Source organism: Coloeus monedula, assembly GCF_965178545.1.
Source record: "Coloeus monedula genome assembly, chromosome: 8".
NCBI classification, from domain to species: domain Eukaryota; kingdom Metazoa; phylum Chordata; class Aves; order Passeriformes; family Corvidae; genus Coloeus; species Coloeus monedula.
Window position 1 is genome coordinate 25,697,609 of NC_138788.1, and position 22,306 is coordinate 25,719,914.

The following is a 22,306-nucleotide window of genomic DNA, read 5'->3' on the forward strand; positions in this document are numbered from 1 at the left end:
GCCTGCTTTTAAAGGCAGCCCAGAGGTGCTAAGGGTGGAGCAGAAAAGGGCTGCCCAGGTGGAGCTGAGTTAGGAAGGGATGTGGGTGAGAAAGTTTTGGTGAGAGGGAATAAACTCAAGGCTTTAATCTGCCCTTGCAAGCAAGCTGTGGTGCCAGGGCAGAGCTCTTCTCTGGATGGCTGGGCAGCGTTACAGGGTGCAGCATTGCACACTTTACCCTGTCCTTGCAACAATCCCCATTTCCCCCTGGTCTGGCTCACATCTCCATGCGCTGCCCAGGATTCCTGCAGTGCCAGCTTGAAAGAAAAGTGACAAAGCAAACCCAGCTCTGCGTGTCCCTGCAGCCAGCTCGCCCAACCTCCCCCACAGCCAGCATCCCGCCACTTACTGTGACTGATACAGGGAACCTGGTGCTTTTATTAAACTCTTTGCTTCCTGTTTTAAGCTTAATAATAAATTGCATGTCACATTACGGCTGTGTTTATTAAAACCCATTGGCATGGGCTCTGCTCTGCAACACCATTTGAATTATTGAAAGCAACCCCCCGTGGAGACCTATTTGCTGCAAACGCAGGAGGATTTATTTCCATTTTGTTTATCAGGCAGTGTAAGTGCTGGGTGGAGGCAGGGAAGCCGTCTTGCTATTTTATTTTCTCTCTGAGCCACTACAGCAGGGTGAAGAGGTGCCATGCAGAGGACAGGAGGAAAAATGGCACCCCCCAACAGGGGTGGGGACACGTTGGGGACAGAAGTCCTGAGGGTAGCTGATCACTCTGCCCTGCAGGTCTCTCTGGCTCTGCTTGAGTTCTCCACGTGTAGTTGCTTTGTGCCTCAGTTTACCCATTTGCAGAGCGAGGTTACAGAGCTGCTTCCATCCAGGCATGACCAGTGATCAACTCAGGCTCAATGTGCCTCTGCCAGAAGCCATCCATCTCCCATGGGAGATGCCCACAGCATGGGGATACTGCCAGGGTGGCCATGAGGGGTGTTAACCCTTTTGCAGCCTTAGTTCAAAGCAGACACCAAAGGATTGCAGTTGAACATCTCCAGGCTCTGCCTCATCCCAGCTCTGCCTGCGGCAGCCATCCAAAACCAGTGTTAAGAGGATGCTCTGGCTCTGGTGATCATCCCGAGAGACAGCTCATACTCATGTCCTTTGTGATGGCATCGCCCCTCCCAGCAAGGCAGAGGTTCTTCCAGGGGCAGGGAGACGGCGTGGAGCAGGCATGGATGGATTTGAGGGTCAGGGTGCTCCAGGGGTGCCCAAGGCCCGCGTGCCCTCGCGGGCTGCCCAGCACAGCGGCGGGGCCGGCGGGGCCGGTGGCTTTGCCAGGAGATGGCACTGTTTAGCGGCTAATCACGGCCCTGGCCCGAACCGCGACTCTGGGATGGAAGAGCAGATGCGCAAGAAGTGTGGCCAGCAGGTCGAGGGAGATGATTCTGTCCCTCTACTCTGCTTTTGTGAGATCCTGCCTGAGTGCTGTGTCCAGCTCTGGGGCTCCCAGCATAAGAAGAACATGGGCCTGTTGGAGCGAGACCTGAGAAGGACCATGAAGATGCTCAGAGGGGCTGGAGCCAGGCTGAGACAGTTGGGCCTGAAGAATAGTAGGCTGAAGAAGAGAAGGCTCCAGAAAGACCTTAAAGCACCTTCCAGAACCTAAAGGGGCTATAAGAGAGATGGAGAAGGACTTTTGACGAGGGGATGTAGTGATAGAAAAAGGGTGAATGGCTTTAAACTGAAAGAGAGTAAGTTTAGATCAGATATTAGAAATAAATTCTTTTTTGTGAGGGTGGTGAGGAACCAGCAGAGGTTGCCCAGAGAAGCTGTGGGCTCCCCAGCCCTGGAAGTGTTCAAGACCATGCTGGATGGGGCCCTGAGCAAGCTGGTCTAGTGGAAGGTGTCCCTGCACATGGAACTCTGTTGGAACTCTGTTGACCTCTAAGGTCCCTTCCAATCCAAACTGTTCTATGATTCCATGTGCCTCCTGCCCACACCCAGACAGGAGACGGTCCCAGCACCCCCAAGGGCAGGGAAGGACAGCGACAGCATGTTTTTGTTCCAGGAGTGTATTTACTTGCCAGACTTTCTGGGTTTTCCCTGCAGCCCACAAAACCCTGTGGCTTGGCAGCAAGTCAGAGGGTGCATCTCCAAGGTCTTTCAGGTGCTGGCAGGACAAGCCGCCCTTTCTTTGTACCCAGGCTCGCAGTGACCTCTGGTGCCCTGGGAGGTACCCGCACCCCGCTCATCCCACGTGGCCAGGAGGTGTCGGTGCTGTGCCTGGGCCAGTGGCCATGTTAACACTTCCCAGTCCAGCTCTCCCCGTCTCTCACACCAGCCTGACCTCTGGGCTGATCAGGTGCTCTGAGTGCAGTCGGCTGGGCTGGCGGGAGCTGCTCAGCCCCCTCTGCCCCCAGAAAGCAACTGCGCCAAAAATCGGCCAGCGAAGGAATTTGGTGCTGCATGCTGTTGGGGCACACCCTCTGAACCCATACGGACACCAGGTTTTGTCAGGTCCCTGGGTGCCTGGAGCTGAGAACAGGATCTGCAAAGCCTAGGGTGACTCCCTCCTTGGGGCAGGGGCTGCAGCAAACATCTGAGCAGCCAGCAGCAGAGGTGACCAAATGTTTTTAGAGCCAACAAATAACCTCAATTAAGCTCTGTGGCAGTGACCGATTCCAGCCGTGCAGCAATATTGGCTTCTTTAATTTTTAAGTGACTGGAAATGGCAAGACTGGGAGCTGGGATGAGGAGACACCAGCCCTCTCTGTGCCCCTGGAGCCACTCTGCTGCCCTTCACCTTGTGGGGAGTGGAGCTCAACTTCCTGGCTCAGCTCCAGCCTGCCTGTCAGACAGCCCTCTCCCACAGTGGGATCTGAGGAGTCTGGGGGACGCAGCCCTTGGTTTGGTTCATTTTGGCCAAGAGCTCTTGCTCAAGTTCCCCCCTCTCTTGGTCACCACATCCCCACTGCTCTTCCTGCTACGCAGGAGCCACCAGCATCCCCTGCCAGCTCCCTACAGGGTATGAAGGCAATGGGTGTGAAGCAGAGGTGGGCAAGGACTGAGACCAAAATGCAGTTGCCCAGGCAGGGCACTGTCCTGCAGAGCGTAAGGAGAGCCAGGGGCGGAGTGTGTGACCCATCCAACACTCTCCAGTCAGACCAAAGCTGCATCCACACCCAGCACAACCTGGATTTGTGCCAACACAGACAGGGTGAGCCTGGCCCTGAGGAGGGTTGGCATGGCAGCCCTGGCAAGGGGCCAGCCCCAGGCACCGGCAGGGAGCCCAGCAAGCAGCTCTTGACTGCTGAAGCTTGGGACGCTCTTGGATTTCCCCGTGGCAGCCTCAGCCTGAGCATGGCCCAGTTCCACCAGCTCATTTGTGTACGAAACAGGAAGGGGATCAGGATGGATAAAAAAGGCCCAGCTTCTCTGAAAGCGTATTTTACACCCAAAAAAAGCAAAATAAAAGCCAATGGCTTCTGTCCCCGGTCCCTCCCAAACACCCTCTGACTCTGAAGGAGCAGCCCAGGAGGATTCTGTTATGCTGTTAGACAGAAGGAGATACTGAGGCACCGGTGGCTTTTGCATTTCTCTGGCTCAGAAGGGGCTTGCTGCCAGAGAGGGCAGGCACTCCAGCAGGCAGGCAGCAGTGCCCCATCAAGCTGTGGTGCAGGGGGCCAGGACTGGCCCAGCCTCACTCCCTGCAGGAATTTTGCTCTGCTGCCAATTCCAGACAAATCCCTTTTATTTGCTTGTTCAGGTTTCAGTGCCATAGTTGTGTTGTCTGAGCCAGCTCTCAAGAGAAAAAGGAAGAAAGAAGAGAAGAGAGAGAAGAGAGAAGAGAGAGAAGAGAGAAGAGAGAAGAGAGAAGAGAGAGAAGAGAGAAGAGAGAAGAGAGAAGAGAGAAAAGAGAAGAGAGAAGAGAGAAGAGAGAAAAGAGAAAAGAGAAAAGAGAAAAGAGAAAAGAGATGTGAAGGAGAGTAGCACGGCACCCGAGCAGCAGCCTTATTGCATCCTGCCTGGGGTCTGGCCAATTCCTTCCTCACGGGGTCTGGCTCCCTGCCGCAGCTCTGGACCTCCCTGGAGCTGGGACTGAGTAACTGGCAGTGGTTTGGCCCATATAGAGGTTTTGAGCACCAGGAGTCCCATATGGATGGGGGGTAAAGCACCCCTTTGGGGGTGCTGCTTTGGGGGGTAAAGCACCCCTTGAACGTGAGCTCAGCCCCAGAATGCCCATAGGAAGGGTCCTGGCAGCCCTCTCAGGGCAGTGAGCAGCACAGTGCAGCTCTGAGCTTCCTTCTCGTGCTCCCCCCAAATGAAAGTTTGCTCTAAATCACCAGCTCTGGGAGGTATGTGGGAATTTTTTTTTAGTATAATGTTTCCAGTGGAAACTGGAGCATCCCTTTCCTTCACCAACTAGGCACAGAGCTGCTCCACACTTGACAGGGCTGTGGTCACCTGGTGGAGACCCCAGTGTCACAGAACATAGGACCCCAAGATGAAAATGGGCAGCAGTGGGATGGAATCCAAATGCATGGGAGTACAGTGATTTGGGTTGACACTTCCCCACTGCACAGGAGATGGTCTGCTGGGCACCCCCATTCCCATGGGGGGTGAGAAGGGCAGGACCCACACCAGGATCAGCTGTGAGCACTGGGATGGGCAGGCAGGCTCCTCAACTCAAGCACTCCACAATGGAAAAGGTAGCATCCACAGTGTTTGCACCCTTCCTCACCCCCATAATCATCCTCGTGGATGCAGGACAGTCAGCTGGCCTTGGCTTTGACCTACATGTATATTTTAAATAATGTCAACTGAAATGACAAAGGAAATAATTAAGTCAGTCAAAGGCATGGAAAGGAAAATATGAAGTCAGTCAAAAAAAGGCCAAAGTGTTTCTGACCACAAGGGTGGTTTGGCTGGAGAAAAGACAGCACTGAAAGCCACAAGGGTCTGGTTTCCTCAAATCACTACTTTTCTGGTTAAAAACAAAACAGAAGAGAAGGATATTTTGGCAGCAGGTTCCTCAGGTTCTGTGGAGAAGCTGCGATGTCTCTGTGCTTGGGGGATACAGAGCAGACATAAGGGTTACACACTGGTTATCACAGCCATGTCCCAGCTCTCTGCTCCAGCTTCCCCAAAAATTCTTCCTACAGGACAGTGATGCCCCTGCCCCGGCCTCATTCTCCCAAAGGGGGCTGTCTCCATCCCCAGCACCAAGCCCTCAGCACACACAGCACAGCTGTCCCCACAGTGTCCTACCTGCCGTTGTGTGTCCGCTCAGTGCCAGGGGACAGATCCACCCTGCTCCAGGCAGAGCTGCCCCTGGTCCCAGCCCTCGCACCAACCAGCCAGTATTCCATCCCCCAGCACCCCAAAAGGATGTGTCATGCTGTCCCCCACCCCAAAAACCAGGCTGGAGTGCCGGGATTGTTCAGAGAAGGAATTTTGGGCCAGAGGGTGCTTGCTCCAGAGATGCCCCCAACCCCCAGGGGAGGGTCACTGTGGGCAAGGTGATCTCTGGCAGCCCGACATGCCATCTCTGGGCTAGTAGTAGTCCTCCTCGCTCTCCCCGTAGTCCTCAGGTGGCACGCGGGGCTTCGGCAGGGAGAAGTCTGTCAGGTTGAGTTGGTCTGAAACGGCAGCATGGGGACAATGTGACATTGCCATCCTGCTGTGCCTGTCCCCTTCCCCACCAGGACCAAAGCCAAACCATGCACGGCAGCTTTCTGCGGCATCCCCAGCACAGCCTTATGCTCCAGCAGCTCCTGCCATACCGGTGCACTGTGCCCAAACATCCCTTCCCGTGTCCCCATGAGAGCATGGGCATAGGATGCGGTGCTCACCCGGCGTGAAGACGGTCAGGCTGGCCACTGCCACCACCTCCCCGACCCTGTTCCTGGCGAAGCAGCGGTACGTGCCCTCATCCGTCACCCGCACACCCTGGATCTGGAGCCAGCCTGTCACTTCATACTTCTGGGGGCCTCCTCTGAACTGCAAGAAGAGGGGATTTCTGTCAGCACTTGTGGCAGAAGCAACGGGAAATCTATGCCACAGAGCCTCGGGTCCCCTGTTTCAGCAGGCAGTGAGGTCCCAGGGTTGCTCTGGCAGCAACCATGCTATTTTCTGTTTATCCCCAGGAATAAATAAGCTTTTCCTGACCCAGCTGGGCTGCGGCTGTGTTTGCAGGCTGCTATTATGGTGCACTGGCCAGGGGTGGAGGACAGTAGAGTTTCCTCCATCCAGGCAGTGTAGGCCCGCTCAGGGTGAAGTTCCTCAGCTGGACTCCAAGACAGGCTATGGGGAGGCTTGAAGGACAGAAAGATGGAAGTGGGCCATGGTGCCAGGTTCCACCTGCTCCCCTGGCTCCCTCCATCCATTCCACCACAGTTTCTTCCCCATTGGTGCCTGGCTGAGGTGCATGGCCCCTTTGCCTCTGCCCACACCCTTTAATAGCTAGGTACGCCCAGCTGGGTGCTATATTTGGGGTTGGCCGCAGGCAGGATGCTGACCCCTGGGCCTGCCAGCTCTGGGAGGGAAGCCCTGCTGAAGGGAAAAAAGGGCAGGAACTGCCTGAGCGTGCTGGTAGGACCAGAGGACAACCCAGGCTGGAAGGCACTCGGGAGATCCTCTTTCCCTGCCAGTGGGACTGCAACTGAAGCCAGCATGCACAGCAAACTAAAGGCAGGGAAGTGGGAAACTCCCTGCTGCAGGACTCTATGAATATGAATAAGTTCAAAAACTACTAGAGGAGATCACAGAAGAGAGCTATGCTGATGGCTCCTACCACTGAGACACCAGCCATGGCTCAGTCAGTCCTCATGGTGTGCAGCCTCCAGTCACCCCTTCTCACCCCCAGGCAGCCAGGCTTGGCCATTCCCAGAGTATGACCACTCTCAGGTCTGGTTGTCCATGAGCTCTAAGAAGCACTGGCTCACCCTGGGGTCGTCTTCAATGCCCTAGGCACACCACTCACCTGGACAGAGATGTGGGGGTCATCTCCAGGCAGCAGCATCTCCATGCCATCCTTCCTCCACTCAATGGATGCCATGGGGTAGGCAAAGACCTCGCAGCCAAAGATGACATCCTGCCCAGTGATGTTCCATGTGTCATAGGGAGGAGAGGTGATCTGAGGCTCTGGGGAGGGGGGTAGAAGAGAGCAGGGTGGGATCAGAAGAGGTCCCACTGTTGGCAGGTCCCACAGGCTCTCTTGGGCTGGTCTCTGGAGCAGCAGCATTTGGTTCACATAGAGATGCTGGGACCCTTTCCATGCCTCTCTCCTCTCCCTCCCATGGCAGACCCTCACCTTTCCCAAGGACATGGTCCCTCCTCACAGCTGGGACTGGGAGCTCCCTCCTCAGTCACCCCCCAAGCCCATGGAGGGTTGCCATCCCTGCTGGCCTGAGTCTCCCTGCCTGTGCAATGATGCTCAAGGGACACAGTGCAGCAGGAACAGCGCAATGACAGCAATGTTACAAAGCAAAGCTCTCCTGAGCGATTGGAGCATGCTCCTCCTGTGGGAGAAAGGCCAAGCGGCGCTCATCCAGCCTGAGGCTGGTGAGGATGGATGAGGTAGTTGAGCTTCCAGCCAAATGAGGCCTCTGCTCTGACACAGTGCTCGTGCCAGCAATGAAGGGAGTCAGCAGGTCCCCATCTGCTGGATGGAGCCAACACCTCTGGGTTCCACATCCCTTCCCTGGAGGGATGGAGTGAGGACTACCCTTCTTACCCACACTTGCTCTGTGAGCTGGCTCATAGCATGAACCAGAGGTCAAGAGAAGGTTTCCACCTCCAAACACACCTGGGAAAACACCCAAGAACATGATTATCTACAGAAAATAAGGTCAACCTTGACATCCCTCAGGCTGTGGTGACAGCACTGGGTGACCTGTGCCGGACTGGGCAGGCTGGGGCATGGCCTTCCTGCCATGTCCCCTTCCTGTCCCCTCTCAGCCCCCACCTGAGCTGTAAATAGGAGATGGAAATCACACAGCCAAGCCAAACCAACCCCGGTTTCTATTTGCAGGAGGCAGACACATTTCTCGGGAGCAACAGGCCAGTGTGAGCCCAGCACCATCGCCAAGAATTTGCTAACAATTCCCTGGAACTTCCCCATCTGCTCCAGCAGGATTTGTTGCTTCCCATAAACTCCACTCCCTCTTGGCAAAGCTGCTCCTAGATTTCTCCAATCCACTGGATGTGCAAGGGGCTCCCCCAGAGCAGCAGGGTGGGGGGGCTGGTGGGAGCCTGACGCCGCATGGAGCAGCCCTCAGAGTGGTTCTGTCCCTGTGGTTTTGCTGCCAGGTGAAACAGTTAGGTCAGACCCCCTTGCTTGTCTCTTCCCACAGCTCCAGGGCCACTACCTGACTCGCAGGGACCCTCGTGGGCCACGGTGAGGTTGGCATCAGGGTGGGCATGGGCAGCCTCCAGGAACCTGCAGATCTGGGCGTAGGTTTTGCCGTCGGAGCCGCAGAGGGCCAGGTGGGAGAGGCAGGCACACTGGGGCTCGGGCACCTCTCCGTGACGCAAGTCCCCGGCATCCAACCGGCACTCCAGGTGCTCCCCACACTTGCCATAGAAGTGGTTGGTGTTGTCCAGGTCGCAGATCTGTCCCTCCAGGTTGGCACATTCCCAGCAGCAGTCGCAGGCATCCCGCACTGTGCCAGCCAGGCACCCGCGTGGCATCGGGCACTCCTCTGGCTGGCACTCGCTGCAGCCCTCCCCTTCCTCCAGTAGCCGTTGCCAGCCCCGCTGGAGGTAGTCAGAGGTGCTGGGAAAAGCCTGGCCCAGCTGGAGTAAAGCCCAGTGCAAGGAGAGCAAGGAAAACACGAGGCGAGAGATGCTGAGGGGCTTGGCTTGAGACATCCTCATGGCAGCTCCTCTATCCCAGTCCCACTGTCACTTGGATGGGGATTTCTGGCACTGCTCCAGTCTCCCTGTCTAGATCTGAGGAGTCATCCTGGCCTGTGAGGAGGGAGAAGATGTGTTACTGGTGAAGGAAGTGTCTCCCACTCCTTCATCTCCTGGCTGGCTTGCTCTGAGCAGCAGCACTGCACAATGTGCAGGGGAGGGTTGGTTCCAGCCCCTCTCACCCCCAGCCCCACAGCCACAGCCTTTGCACCCTGGAGCTCCCCAACCAGCTCCTGCCCTGAGTCGCTGAACATCTTCTGGAGGGATAGTACTGATGACCCCAGTCCCACCAGGTTTCATCCTTGTTCCCTTGGCAGCCCAGCATGCAAAGTCCAGCCTCCTCTGACCCCAGCATAGCCTGGGAAGCCACAGGGCTGGCAGGGCACTGGCCAGGCTGTTCTACAACATTATGGTTCAGCATGACCATACCCTGCTCCTGGGCTCCTGTCAGAAAGCTGCTCTCAAGCCCTTTTTCTTCCCCATTGCTTTGCAAGAATCACGAGCCCTTTTTTCTTCCCTCACCATCCACACAAGCACAGTGGAGTGGCTGATCCTGCAGACATCGTGCTCTTTCTGCGCTGGAAGCAGCCAAGCCAGGAGAATGCTCCCAGTCATGCCTGGCTTTTGTTCTCCTTCCCTCCCCGCACTGTAACCCCTCTCCTTAGGCACCACCTACATGAGCAGGGGAAAAAATGCCCGCTCCGCAGAAGGTTTTGTGACCCCCTCAGTTATCACACAGGCAACTGAGGCTGAGCATGGAGGAGCTCAGTGCACAGGTGGGCAACCAGTGGACTGACAGCAGACCCAGTGTGGTCAGCCCGTACCTGCACAGCAGGGTCCCTGCTCCCAAACCCCAAGCCTGCATTACCTACTCAGGGTAACAAGAGGCTGTTTTACTCCGGGCTTCCCACCTCTGCTGGGGGATAAAACCTGACATCTCAGAGCCTGTCCCCAGAGAGGGTGACAGTGAACCAAATCCCTTTGTGAACATCCCTCCCTGCCCCCGTTATATCCTGGCTGCCTTCCCTGAGTTGGGGTGAGGTTATGGTCCCCTGTGCAAGGGCAACCCAGCAAAAGCGAGTGGGGCTGGGGAGGGGACCCAGGCAGACAGCCTGTCCCCTCTCCTCCCACTGGGAACAGCACTGAACGGCAAGATGCAGCCCCACCCAGCTACAGCCCCCACTCTCGGGGCTAACACAGCCCAGAGCTGGGGTGGGGATGGCCCGAGCAGTGGGTTACAGACATGCATCCCCCGGATAACAAACCGTGAAGATTTGACCCATTTACCAGAGACCACCGAGCCCCCCAGGGGTGGAAAGGGGCAGCGGGTACCAGTGCCGGAGCCCTCCCCCGGCCCACCCTACCCCGGTCTGTACGGAGCAAGGCTCCATCCCGCGATGGATGTGGGAGGCCAGAGAACGGGTACGGGGGAATTGCAAAGTTGGTCTCTGGCTCCTCACCTCCGGGGTGCAGGCGCTGGGGGTGCTGGAAGAGTGCTGGGAAGAGGCACGACGTCCCCTGGGGTCCCCCAGGAGCCACCCCGCCATAAGCCGCCACTTACCGGAGGCGCCGGTGCCGGGGGCCGCGGGTGCGCAGTGGCCGTGGCGGCGGGGCTGCTGGCCCCCAGGGCTGCCGGCCCCCGGCCGCTCCGGCACCGCCGTGATGTCAGCGAAACGTGAATCCCCCCGCCCCTCTCCGGGCCCGCGGCCCGTCCCTGGACCGGGACACGGGCTGGCCGGCACCCCTTCCCTGCCGGGGTCCCGCCACGCACCGCACCCTGGCCCCGGGGCTCTGCCGCTCCGGCTCCCTGGCACCGGCACCTCCCCGCGGACCCCCACGATGGGATCACCCCGAGTCGTGTGCAGGACCTGCGCTAATGCTCCGCCCCGTCCGTGGGGCAGGAGGAGACTGGGGTCCCCTCCTTTGCAGGAGTCCTTGGGAACAAGTGAATGGGAGAGGTGGGCATGGCCAAGGAAGTGGTCAAAAGCGTCTCTCAACCTGTAATTTGGTTGGGAAACATAGACTGAAAAGTTGAGCAGCTGCTGTATGTAAACGGGGGATAACTCCCGGGGGATGTCTGCACTCCCCGCACACCAGAAGCCAGGTGTGGAGGGTATTGGGGTGTCAGCCACAGCGTTACCTTGGCTGGAGTGAAGCTACCGGGAGCAAGGGTGGGGCTGCTCCGTGCCACAGCAGTGCAAAACCCGTGTGCACACGGCTGGGGCTCCAGACCTCCCCGGCAAGCTGCCTTGCTGCTCCCTGCCTCAGTTTCCCTGGCTCTGAGGAGGGGGGAGCCAGCATGCCTTTGCAGCACAAACACGCACTGTTCATTTGCATCTTGCTCCGGATGCTGCGCCGGGGGGGATCACACAGCCCACTCCTCTCCAGGCAAGGAATTTGTGGGATTTAATTCCCCCATGAAGCTCAAGCAAATCAGGACCCCTCTAAGGATCCGGTTTCCTTCACCATGATGCAAAAATCTGCTTTTGCTTTCCAACACCCTCCTGCAAATTCGTTCCAGGTTCCAGGGCTTTTGCTCGGTCATGTTGTGAATCCAGCCATGTCTAACGATGGAAAATGCAGCAGGCTTCAGCCCCCTTAAATCTGTCTTTGCCAGCCAAACTCCCCTCTCCAACCCCCTGCTGCAGAGTGGGGTTTCCTGCCAGCTCTGCCTTCAGCCTCACGTCCCACTCCCCCTCTGTGGCCCCCAGCCCCTTGGCTCAGGGCTGCCTTCCTCCCTGGCTCCCCTTGTCCAGCCTATTGAATGCGGTCCCCACATGTCACAAGTTTTCAGGTCCAGCATCCATGAGTTGTGGAGCAGCTGGGGCTGCAGCTGTTTTGGGAGCAGGGAAAAAGTCAGGAAGGGCTGAGGTTTTCCTACACACAGCCCCAGAGCTGGGTCAGAGCCTGAGTAGAGAGGAGACAGACTGTAGGTGATGCAGACAGGGGTGCTGAGCCTCCTGGCCTATCCCTGCCATACCACCCTTCCCGCCTTGAGGTATCCCTGCACCAAACACACCGTCACTTGCCCCTGCTCCACACAGGGGGAAAAGCAGTGGGGCAAGGCTGGCCCACCTTCTGCCCACAAAGCTCCTGGCCAGCACAGAAACAGAGCCAGCACTTAAATCCCAGGCACTGCTGAAATCAGGGGCCACCAGTGTTTCAGGTCATTTGTGTCTCTTGCCCTCAGCAAGGGGGAACAGGCCCCAGTGCTGCTGTCCTGTCCCCACACATGGTTCCTTCTCCCATGTGCCAAGGCCTGAGCCACCATCTTCATGGGATTATCATGGCCTCTGCATGGCTGAATTCATCTGAGCATCACTGTGGCATCAGCCACGAACAAGGGAGAACCCCTGGCCAAAGGGGAAATCCAAACACAGATCTGAGCAGGAACAGCTCCAGTTGTGGAGCAACACAACCCAGCCCCAGAAAGCCAAGAGCAGCGCAGCTCAGCTCAGCTCAACAAGATGGAGCTCAAACCTGGCAGATAATTAAACCTCCTGCTTAATGAGACGATTGAATGTGCTAATAAACAGTAGCAGCTATGAATGAGGGGTGGAAGATGTAACCTGTGCTTAACAAGGAGTTCTGCTCAATCACACCTGAAGTCGATCAACGCAGCCACGGCTGCAAAAAGGGTTTGTGGCTTATGTTGCTTGACAACTTTGTGGGAAAAAGGGTGATCACCGCCCTGCACTGCCCGACACTTGGGTAAATCCCTACCAGTGCTGGCTAGTCCTCTCTCCTTTTTCCTCACTTTTCATGAGGAATTGGAGCTTTGGAGCTCCTGGAATTGGGCTTTGAAGGCTGAGCCTTAAGCACCTAAGCCTTCTCCTCCCTTCCTGGTGGGTTGCTCCCCATCACTGTTTTCTTATCTTGTGATGGTCCCATTGAAGCCAGGAATACATGGGTGCTCCTGGCAGCCCCACGTCCGTGGCATCGCTCTGGAGTTCTGTCATCACACCGAAACACCTGACATCCAGTCAAGGGTACCACACAGCTCCTGGCCCCACTGACCCCTCTGCAGCTTTGGGCTGATCCCCCAGACACCCCACAGCGATCTGGGGTTTATGGCAGATGAAGCCAAGGGAAAAATCCGCTCTGGAAAGAAAGCCCTAGGCCAAGTGACTCAATGTACGTCATGTGAGGCAGGGCTGGCAAGCAGCATTGGGGCTGGGCTGGTGGGGTTAAGAATGTGGGTTATGTCACAGCAGAAACAAATGTCACCGGAGATCCTGGGACAGAACGCTGCCGACGCACTGCCTGGGGCTGTGGGGGTCTCCGTCTGATAATAAACCAGATCTCCCTCATTTCACGTCAAATACACTCTGTTTCCTGCTGTCTGACAGCCTGAAACAGCCCTGTTCTGGCCAGCCCACACCAAGGCTGCATGGTTCTCGAGGAGTCCCAGCCACATTCCAGGGCTCCACTGTGGGGACGAGGCACGGGCAGCAGGCAGGTCCCCCCCGCCTGCGTGCCAGGCCGGACCCGCTCTGGGAAGCAGCCAGGCTCAGGTTTCTCCAGGCTTTTCCAGACCGAATTCCTCTGAAGAACCAACCCGTCAGCAAATTCTTGGGGAAGCGGTTGCAGCTGTGTGCAGGGTGAGCCGGCCCCGAGGCTCGATGGCTGAATGGTAAGGGACGTCCCGGTCCCCAGTCTGCCCACGGTCCCCGGCTCCATCCCCGCAGGAATCATGCCGTTTCCTGAGGTTTTCCCACCAGCCCCATCCAAGCGCTAGTCTAATAACCCGGGGGCAGGAACCGAAAAGGCGGCGGGGGCTGCATTCCCGGGATGTCCCCGCACTGGCACGGTGGTGCCAACTTTGACACTCCGGTGCCGGGTGAGAGCGGATCCCACCGCCCCGTGACCGGCCCGGCTCCTCCCACACCCCGACCCCGCAGCAAACAGGAGCACCCCGCAGCCCCTGCGTGTCCCCGCCCGGCACAGGGTGCGGGTGGCGGTGCGGGCAGGCGGCTGCGGGGTCTCTGCTGCCACCTCCAGGGCACTGCTGGCCTCGTCCCGGCCCCTTGCGGCGACACTGACCCTGTACCTGGGGGCTGCAGGACCTGGAGTAATGCACGGACACCTCAGCCCCACCACCTTTATCTTCCCGTGCGCTAAAAGTGCCGCTATCAGCCGAGCCTGGGAGCTCTCACCGCAATGTAGTGTCCTGAGGGGCTTGGGTACATCCTCCTGTGGTGGGGGATCCTCTGTTCAGCCTGCCCTGATGCTTAGGGCTGCATGGCCCCCCCAGACGGGGTGGGCGCTCCAGAGGGTGCTGCCAGCTCAGTGGCACCGCGCCCGCTGTCTCCTTTGCCACCCTCCCTTTCCCCAGCCTCCAGAAGCGCCAGCAGGGCTGGGATGCAGCCAGGGAAGGTGACCCGCTGCCAGCACCTCGGCACCCCCTTCCACTGGGGAGGGGGAGCCTGCCCGCTCCCCCCTGCAAGAGGCTGCCCATTTCCAGGCGTCATTAAAGAGCAATTAGCTGGAAATTAAGCTGAGAACAAGTATTGATTAGCTCATTAAGGCTGGGGGAGCCGGCTGAGGCGGTAGGAATTGCTGCCGCTCACGCTCATTATGGGCAAGGTTAAACTATGTGGTCTGGCAGCTCATTAAAAATGCCAGGGACCAATCGATGACCCCAGCCCAGCGCCGCCCAGAGCCCCCAGCACCCCTGGGGACATCCAGCTGCTGTCTTTCTGGGACTGGCCCTTGACCTCTGTGATGAGCCATCTCGGGAAGGGACCGAGCATCCTTGCTCCCCTGCATTCACTGCTGCATCCTGGGCTCCCCTGCGGAGGCAGTGGTGTCACTTCTGGGCTTGTCAACCCCCCAAAACTGGCTGGCCAAGTGAGTTTTCTCTCCCTCAATCAGGGGAATCCACGAGGACATGTTCCCCCTAGCACAGCGAAGTGGCTATGTCTTTGGGCTCACTGCACTGCTGCCACCTCCGGCGTAGAGCAGACACCGTGGCTGCTTTGCACGGCGGCACCCCAGATCTGCAACGCACCAGGGCTGAGTTTGTCGTGTCTCTGCCTAGCGGTGCCAGCTTGTGCAGGTGGGGGACAGACCAAAGAGGATCTCAGGGGTGGAATGAAAGCAGATGACAGGTGAAAGACACTCAGTGGCTCTGTGTGGTCGAGTACTGCCACGCCACACTGCCTGTATCAGCTCAGCTCGGGGGGCCTCTTGGGGTGACCCTCACAGCTCGGGGGGCCTCTTGGGGTGACCCCAGACTCTGCCCGGCCAGATCCATTCAGCCGGACCCAGCCACCCCGAACATCTGTGTCTCTGGTCCCATGTCCCTCCCATTTCCATCTCTGCCTCTCGTGGCCGCCAGCAGCTCAGGGCCAGCTCCCAGCCAACACACACAAGGAGGGTGTCCCTGCAAAGCCGGGCAGTGTGTGTGGGAGGAGGCAGGTGTCATCATTATTTTTGTTTTCTTTACACTGCTCTGGAAATATATTGTATTCTCAGATAATCCCGTTCAATTACACCACAATAAAACACATAATAAAAACGTAATTCATTTTTCCTGAGCGCTCCATCTCCCTGTGTCTTGGCAAGCTATTAAAAATTTGTCTTCATTTTTCTGGCAAGAGCCTTGTACCTTTTCATCTTTAATTTATGAGAGCAGAATAGCTACTGACAAGCCCTTATTGCACGGCGAGGGGCTGCATTATTTATAAGCCACCAATGGCTGGCTCAGGGGAGATATTTGCAATATTCCAGGGCTGGGAGAAGGAGGGGGACAGATCCCTGACGTGCCTGTCCCAATCCACTCACTTCCCCACCCTGGATGGGTGCTGGGTGCAGGTGTTCTCCTGGCTGCCCCTCGAGGGGAGCAGCCCCAGCCTGGCCTCTGTCAGCCCCTGCCAGCTGAGGCACAGGGTTGCTTTGGGCTGCCTGGCCCTTATCTTGTCACTGCTGCATCTGCCCCTCCTGGCCTTTGCAGTGGCTCTCACTCCTCCGTCCTTCAGCACAGGGCACTGCAGAGCACGGCTGCCTCCATCCCTCCTCTCCCTGGATGGATATCCATCGCTCCTTCTGCCTGCCCTAGTTGGACAGAAAGCTGAGGGAGAGGCAGCTGCTGCCCGCAGGCTGGCCAGGGTCCGGCGACAGCAGCTATGTGCTCTCCCATGTGCTCTCCAATAATCGTGCATAGAAAGTGGGATAAAAATAGTCCTGCAGCGGAGGCACAGGAGCAGGGCCCCGATTGTCCTGTAAGCGGGCTGCAAGAGGGGGTGTGAGTGTGGGCAGAGCCAGGGTGACGCTCTGGCCTCTCCAAACCAGAAGCATCCAGGGCAGCAGCTTAGCAAAGCTCTGCGCAGCAGCGAGGCCCAAAGCCGACTGTACTAAAAAAAGCCCTCCTGACAGCTGGATAAGCTTAAACACACACCAGGCCAGCCAGAGCTGCTGCAAAGGCAGCGAGCTGGAAAGCAGGGAGCAGAACCCAGCCCCAGGAGGTGCAGAGGCACCCCAGAAGCCAGCCTGCCCCTCCCTCCTGCTCCCATCCTCACCCCAACAGCAGCTCCTTTCCACCATATACAAACTAGCAAGCAGCACGCTTCTCTTTGCTGTTGGTTTTGTATAAACAATCTGCCTTTATTGTTTGGTGTATATATAGGTCCATTATATGTATATCAAAAATATCTAGAGGAAACCACAGTGCACTTAAAGCTATTTGGGAAGGTCCACCTGAAAGCAAGCACTCCAGGAGGGGGTAGAGTAACCCCTCAGGGGAAGCCCAGCCCTGAACACAGATGGCATTAAAATGAGAAGAAAAACCAAGACTCTACTGGGATTAGAATGTGCCATTTGCTCTGGGGATGGAAGCAGCAGAAAGCCAGATTAAATCCCCAGAGCAGCCCAGAGGAGAGCAGAAGGTGAGCTGGGAGCACATGCCTGGGCTGGGAGAGCCCCCTCACTCTGAGTTCAAGCCACTGAGCAATTGATCACTCACCCCAGCTATTTCAGGTATGGGGAGTTTTCCTCTCTGCAAGCTGGTCTGCCACCCCCAGGCACCAGCTGCTGAACCGCTGGGCATGGTAGGGTGCCTGCAGAGGTGTTCTACCTTCAATTGCTGATTCTCTGCTGCCTCCTAAAGCTGGGGAGCACCATTTTTTTCTTCACCCCACATTTCTTCTCCTCCGCCACAGCTCACAAGGTCCCTGGTGTCGCTGCCCGCACTTCCCTGTCCACTGCACAGAGCTACAGGCACATGCAGAGTAAGCACAGGAGGAGTGCACCAGGGTGCCAGCCAGGAGGTCCCCAGAGCAGGGCTGAGCCAGGCATGGAGACAGGGTTTGGTGTGGTGCTGCACGGCTGCAGGCACCCCAGGAAGCAGGGCTGAGCACCTGGGACCTACGGACACGCAAGGGCCAAGGGAAAGCGGCGGCAGCCCCAAGGGGATCCGAAGGGCGAAGCTCAGCGATGCGCTGGCCCAGCAGCTCCGTGGGACACATCTCGGCCACCACAGGAGCCTGTTCAGAGCCCTTTGTTGAAGTAGACAGTCTCCAGCCATGGATCTTTCTTCCGGATCTGATCTTGGATTTCAGGCTCCAGGCTGCTCACAGGCATTGAACTGCGGAGCAAACATGGATACACAGGATGGAGGGGGTATACCCACCAGTGGCCTCAGGTTGGAAACTACCTGCTGCACCCCATGGAGATGCTGTCCCCACGGCCCAGCACAGACCCTTGGGTCTGCACTGCTGTGTATGCACAGAGATGTGTGTGCCCAGGCTCAAGCCCCTGACTGCGAGAAGAAGCCAAAGAATCTCTTGGGAGTCCGAGAGCACGATGAGCCCATGCACCCCCTGCCCATACAGGAGCCACACGTGCAGGCAAAGTGCCTGTCTGTACCTTTTCTGAGGGAAGAGTGCGCAGCACAGCGGGGTGGCAAACACCAAACTGCAAGGGAAAGATGTGGAGAGGTGAAGCTGGGCTGCATAAATCACCCACACCCACCCACGGCCTGATCCCAGAGCAGCAATGAGGCAGCCCAGAGCTGTGCTGGGTGTTCAGCCAGGAAAGGGCTACGGAGATGCCCTCTCCAAGCTCCAGACCCTGCATCTGGCTCCTGAGGTGGGGCAAAGCTTGTCCTCCAATATGTGGGGGAACAGCAATGCTGCGCAGGAGCCATGGGAGGTCTGAGAGACACCAAGAGGAAGCAAAACAACTCCTAGCCCCAAAACTTTATATCCCGTCCTGTCTGCCTGGGATGCCACCAGCCTGGCCAAGCTCTGGCATCCCCCTAAGAAACTCTGGGGCAGTTCTCTCCCCCCACTGCCAAGCAGAGTTCCCAGCAGCACTGTCCCATACACCTGGGCTTGGTCTGCACCCAGGGCAGTGATGCCCATCAGTGGATGGTGACTTACCAGAGTCCCACCAGGCCAACCTGCAGGGGAGCATTCAGGTACGGGTACCGCTGCCAGGGACAGGGAGAGGATGTGTGTCAGTGCAGTGGACAGGGCTGAAAGGTGTCTATTTCACAACAGGGTGCCAGCTCTGAGGGGTGCCTACAATGTGCCACACTCGATGGATGTCCCTACGCCCACCCTCCCATCCCAGGTTCACTGGTACCTTCAGGAAAGCTCTCTTCTCCAGCATGTTCATGATCACCGGCGGAATGGCTGAGGCAGGGAGGAAGGAGATGAGCTCCCAGTGTTCACAGGTCCCTGCCAGCAGTGGGATCCCATCCCACGCTGCCAGAGATCAGCTGCAATCTCTCAACACAGGTGGAGGAGGGGACACTCACCCATGGCCGGCGCTGCCATGCCGATGCGGGACACCACCACCTGAAAAATGGCCTTCTGGGCTGCTGCTGTGGATTCACCCAGGCGGTTCCCATTCTCATCCGTGACAGGGATCCCCAGCTTGAGCTCTCTGCAGGGACAGAGAGGGTGAGGGGGCCACAGGGCACAAGGGTGAGGGGATCAGGACACAGGACAGGGACATGTCCCCAAGGAAGGCTGGCACCCTCCTGTACCCCATCCACTGTCTGCACTGTCTCAGCTGGACCCACATTCACATTTGGGAGCAGTCCTCAACAGGGCTGTACGGGGACCAATAACCCCCTGGGTTACAATCAGGTGCTTGTACCCTCAAGCCAACCCCCTCCATGCTAAGGGCCAGGAAGGAAGTCCCTGCATTCCCCACCAGTGCCTGTGAAGCCTGAGGCAAGCCTGTCCCTCCCCAGGGCTCACCTCTGCCTCATCAGCGGGATGTTGATGCAGTTGGCAGCTGCCACAGCCGCGAAAGGCACGTACCGGCCAATGATGGCTGGCAGGTGCTGGGGGAAAAGCAGGAACACGTCACGTAGAGGGTCTGGGGGCAGAGCTGGCTGTCCCCGGGTCTGCAAGACTTCCTGCAAGACCCTGGGGTGTCCCAGCCCCACTAGGGGAAAAATGTCCCCTCCTCCCCTGCAACTCCCAGCTGGTAAAAGCTGCATAGACCAAAGGGTGTGGGGGGTCCCAGGTCCCCTGCCAGGCCTGGAAAGAGGCTGAAGGGTGAAAGAAGCCTGAAGATACATCTGGAGTAAGGCTGGAGGGACAGGGCATCTCCATGGCCTTCACTGGGGAGAACAGTTGCCTTGTGAGGGCAACCTTAGCAAATCCCTTTTCTTCATTTTTCCCCCCACTCCACGTGAATCTCCTGCTCAGCTCAGAGCTCAGGGAGATCCCATGGGGAGGGTCCAGGTCCCCCCAACCATGATGGCCAAGGATCACCTTACCTTGGTGAGAGACTTGAGCCCCAGTGCTGTGACAACTGCCCCCGTGGTCGCGCTCACATAGGCTGTCCCCAGCTGGCTGAAAGAGCAGAAAGTGACACCAGTAAGCCAGGCTCTCCCCATCCCAGTTGTCCCTCCAAAGGAGGGAACAACATGCCCTTCAAGAGCACCAGGATACCTCTGGGTTCCTCTCCCAGATGTACCACCAACCCTGACAGCCCCAATGGTATCCACCTCTGCCTTCACCAGGTCCCCATTATCCCATCTCACAGTTCCCGGCTATTCAAGGCACCCCCCTGGTGTTTTGGGGTGCCTCAAGGACCTAGTCAGAAAGATGCTTACCTGGGGGTGATGGGTGCATCCCCGCTGCGGTTGGTGTAGTTGACAATGGCATTGAAGGACTGGTTGACCCACTGCCAGAACAGCACAGCCGGTGTGGTCCTGCCAGAGAGAGGAGGGTGACACTGGGGGATGCCACCCATGCTCCTACAGCATGAGCTGGGTACGAGACGTGTTCCCTCCTCACCCCAGAGCCAGGAGGATCCTCCAGGCATCCTCTTGGTCCTGGGGTGAGGAGGGAAGAGGTACCTGTAGAAGGTCAACATGCAACCAGTGATGGTCATGTTCATGGGGACCTGAGCAGACATGCGTCCCACAAGGATCATCTTCTCGCCCGTGTCAGGGTGGAAAGCCGAATCATAGATGTACTTTGCCCGCCAAAGCTGGTCCTCTGTCAGCCCAGGGTGTACGGTGCCTGCCCTGCCAGGAAAGGGTAACACCTGCTGAAGGACTCTCTGCCAGCACACATGGCCTCACTGGTCCCCCACATTACTTGCAGCAGCTGAGAGATGCCTTAGGGACCAGCCAGGCAGTTTTGGGGGCTTGCTTTGGCCAGGGGGGCCAGCATCACTTCTATTCCCACTCCTGGGAACAGCCCCATGGCTGTATCCTGCCCAGGAGCAGTGCTGAGGGTACATCTGTCTTCCCAGGGGATACCTGTAGTCCTCCACCACCCGTCGGGCTTCCTCCAGTGTAGCCCCAGAGAGCAGCAGGTTTCGGGGGTCAGTCACCATGAAGAAGTGCTTGGCCCGGCCCTGAAAGGTGCTCTGGTCCCAGCGGGGCTCCTGGATGTTGATGGTGGCAGGCAAAGATGGTGGCATTTTCTGACAGGTCAGGGGATGAAAGGGTTATGTGGGATGTGGTGCCTGTGCGTCCCCCTCCACACCCCTGCTGCGGCAGCTCTGGTGCTCGCCCAGCCAGGGGGGGACAAGGGGTGAACAGGAAACCCCTTTGTAATGGAGCTCAGCAGCGACTCCTGAGTCCACCCAGCACATGGGGCAGTTCGTGGGTGGTGTGACCCCACCACGGCACCCTGCAATGTGCCAGCGAGAACCCCCCGACCTCGCTTACACCCGCCACCAGAAGTCAGGGACGCCCCAGACCAGCAGAGCACGCCGGTCACAGAGGAGGGGACAGAGACCCACCACTTCGGGGCCACACCTGCTGCCAGCACCGGGAGAGCAGAGCGAGGAAGGGCACTGGAAGGAGGAATGTCCCTCCCGGCAAGGCACCGACACACGCAGCACGGCTCCATTTCCACACCCGCCCTTCCCCGCGAGAAACGGCGCTCCGCTCCCGTCCTTCCCGCGCCGAGCAGCCCTCCCGCCACGCGTGACCCCCCCTGCGTAGGGACCCGGGGCACCCCCTGCACTCACGACTCCCGGGGCAGCGCCCGCCGTGCCCGTGCCCGTGCCCGTGCCCGTGCCCGTGCCCGCGCCCGCGCCGCCGCCGCCGCCGCCCCGCTCCCGCCCTGCGCGCGCTGACGTGCGGTCTCGTCACGGGTGGGCGGCCCCGCGCCGGGCGGGGCGGGGCGGGCGGCGTGCGGGGGGCGGCGGGGACCACGCGTGACCGGGGCCGGCGGCGGGGGGAGCGGTACGTGCCGAGCCACACGCGGCGCCCGTGGCCCTCCCGCGCTTGTGTGGGCGTGCCCGTGGGCGCTCACGTGCCTGCCCGTGACCGCGCGCGTGTGCTCGCGCGTCGGCGCTTCCGGTCGCTCGGGTGCGCGTGTGTTTGCACGTGGGTGTTCACGTGCGCGTTGCCGCGCGTCCCCGTGGCAGCCGCGCGCGTGTCCCCCGGGGTCTCGATGCCCGCGCTACGCGCCCGCGCGTGCCCGTAGCGCCGCGCACGCGCCGCGTTGGCGTCCACGCGTGTCGCGGTGGTTGCGCCGGAGCGCGCGGGGGCCGCGCCTCCGCGGGCGTGGGCGCGGGCGCCGGCTGCGTGCGTGGGGCGGTGCGTGCCGGCACACGCGTGTGTGTGAGCGGGGCCGCGGCCGCGCGCGTGCGGCGCTCCGTGGGTGTCTGTGAGTGCGCGCAAGGGCACGAACACGCATGCCGTGGACGTGTGGGTGCATGGGGTGTGTGTGCATGTGGGTGCGTGTCCCCACGCCGGCCGTGCCCCCCCAGCCCCTCACCCCGGCGTTGTCGGGGGAGGCTGCCCCGGGGCGGCCCCCCCGCGCCGGCCCCCGTCCCCGCCGCCCCCCCGCCGCCCCCCCGCAGCCCCCGCGGCCGCCGCGCATCACCTGAAACCGCCGCGGTGTCGGGTTCGCGCTGGCGGCGCCGGGCCCCGCCGGGGGGTCACGGCCGGCCCGGGCTGGAGGCGATGCC

General features: G+C 58.9%; 2 protein-coding genes across 2 annotated transcripts; both read right to left on the bottom strand.

Moving 5' to 3' along the window:
• Window positions 1-5,548: 5,548 nt before the first annotated feature.
• Window positions 5,549-8,866, bottom strand: KAZALD1 (Kazal type serine peptidase inhibitor domain 1; the record flags this gene model as incomplete). The annotated part of the gene is made up of 4 exons (XM_082286635.1): window positions 5,549-5,634; window positions 5,848-5,995; window positions 6,978-7,138; window positions 8,365-8,866. 4 exons carry the CDS (start codon window positions 8,864-8,866, stop codon window positions 5,549-5,551), a joined length of 897 nt encoding a protein of 298 aa, XP_082142761.1.
• A 7,643-nt stretch (window positions 8,867-16,509) lies between these two features.
• SFXN3 (sideroflexin 3) lies at window positions 16,510-21,430 on the bottom strand. The gene is made up of 11 exons (XM_082286076.1): window positions 21,359-21,430; window positions 20,640-20,806; window positions 20,232-20,402; window positions 19,986-20,084; window positions 19,647-19,722; window positions 19,120-19,205; window positions 18,672-18,799; window positions 18,497-18,546; window positions 18,292-18,341; window positions 17,777-17,824; window positions 16,510-17,495 (listed from the first exon to the last, which is right to left on the bottom strand). The coding sequence occupies exons 2-11, from the start codon at window positions 20,801-20,803 to the stop codon at window positions 17,399-17,401; spliced, it is 969 nt and encodes a 322-aa protein (XP_082142202.1). The 5' UTR covers window positions 20,804-20,806; window positions 21,359-21,430; the 3' UTR covers window positions 16,510-17,398.
• Window positions 21,431-22,306: the final 876 nt, after the last annotated feature.

Excerpts from the sequence above, each read along its gene's own strand:
- SFXN3 (XM_082286076.1), bottom strand. The coding sequence starts at position 20,803 with ATGCCACCATCTTTGCCTGCCACCATCAACATCCAGGAGCCCCGCTGG. Across the intron at positions 19,723-19,985 it reads GATGCACCCATCACCCCCAG|CCAGCTGGGGACAGCCTATG; the intron begins GTAAGCATCTTT and ends CTGCTCTTTCAG. Across the intron at positions 18,800-19,119 it reads ATCCCGCTGATGAGGCAGAG|AGAGCTCAAGCTGGGGATCC; the intron begins GTGAGCCCTGGG and ends CTGTCCCTGCAG.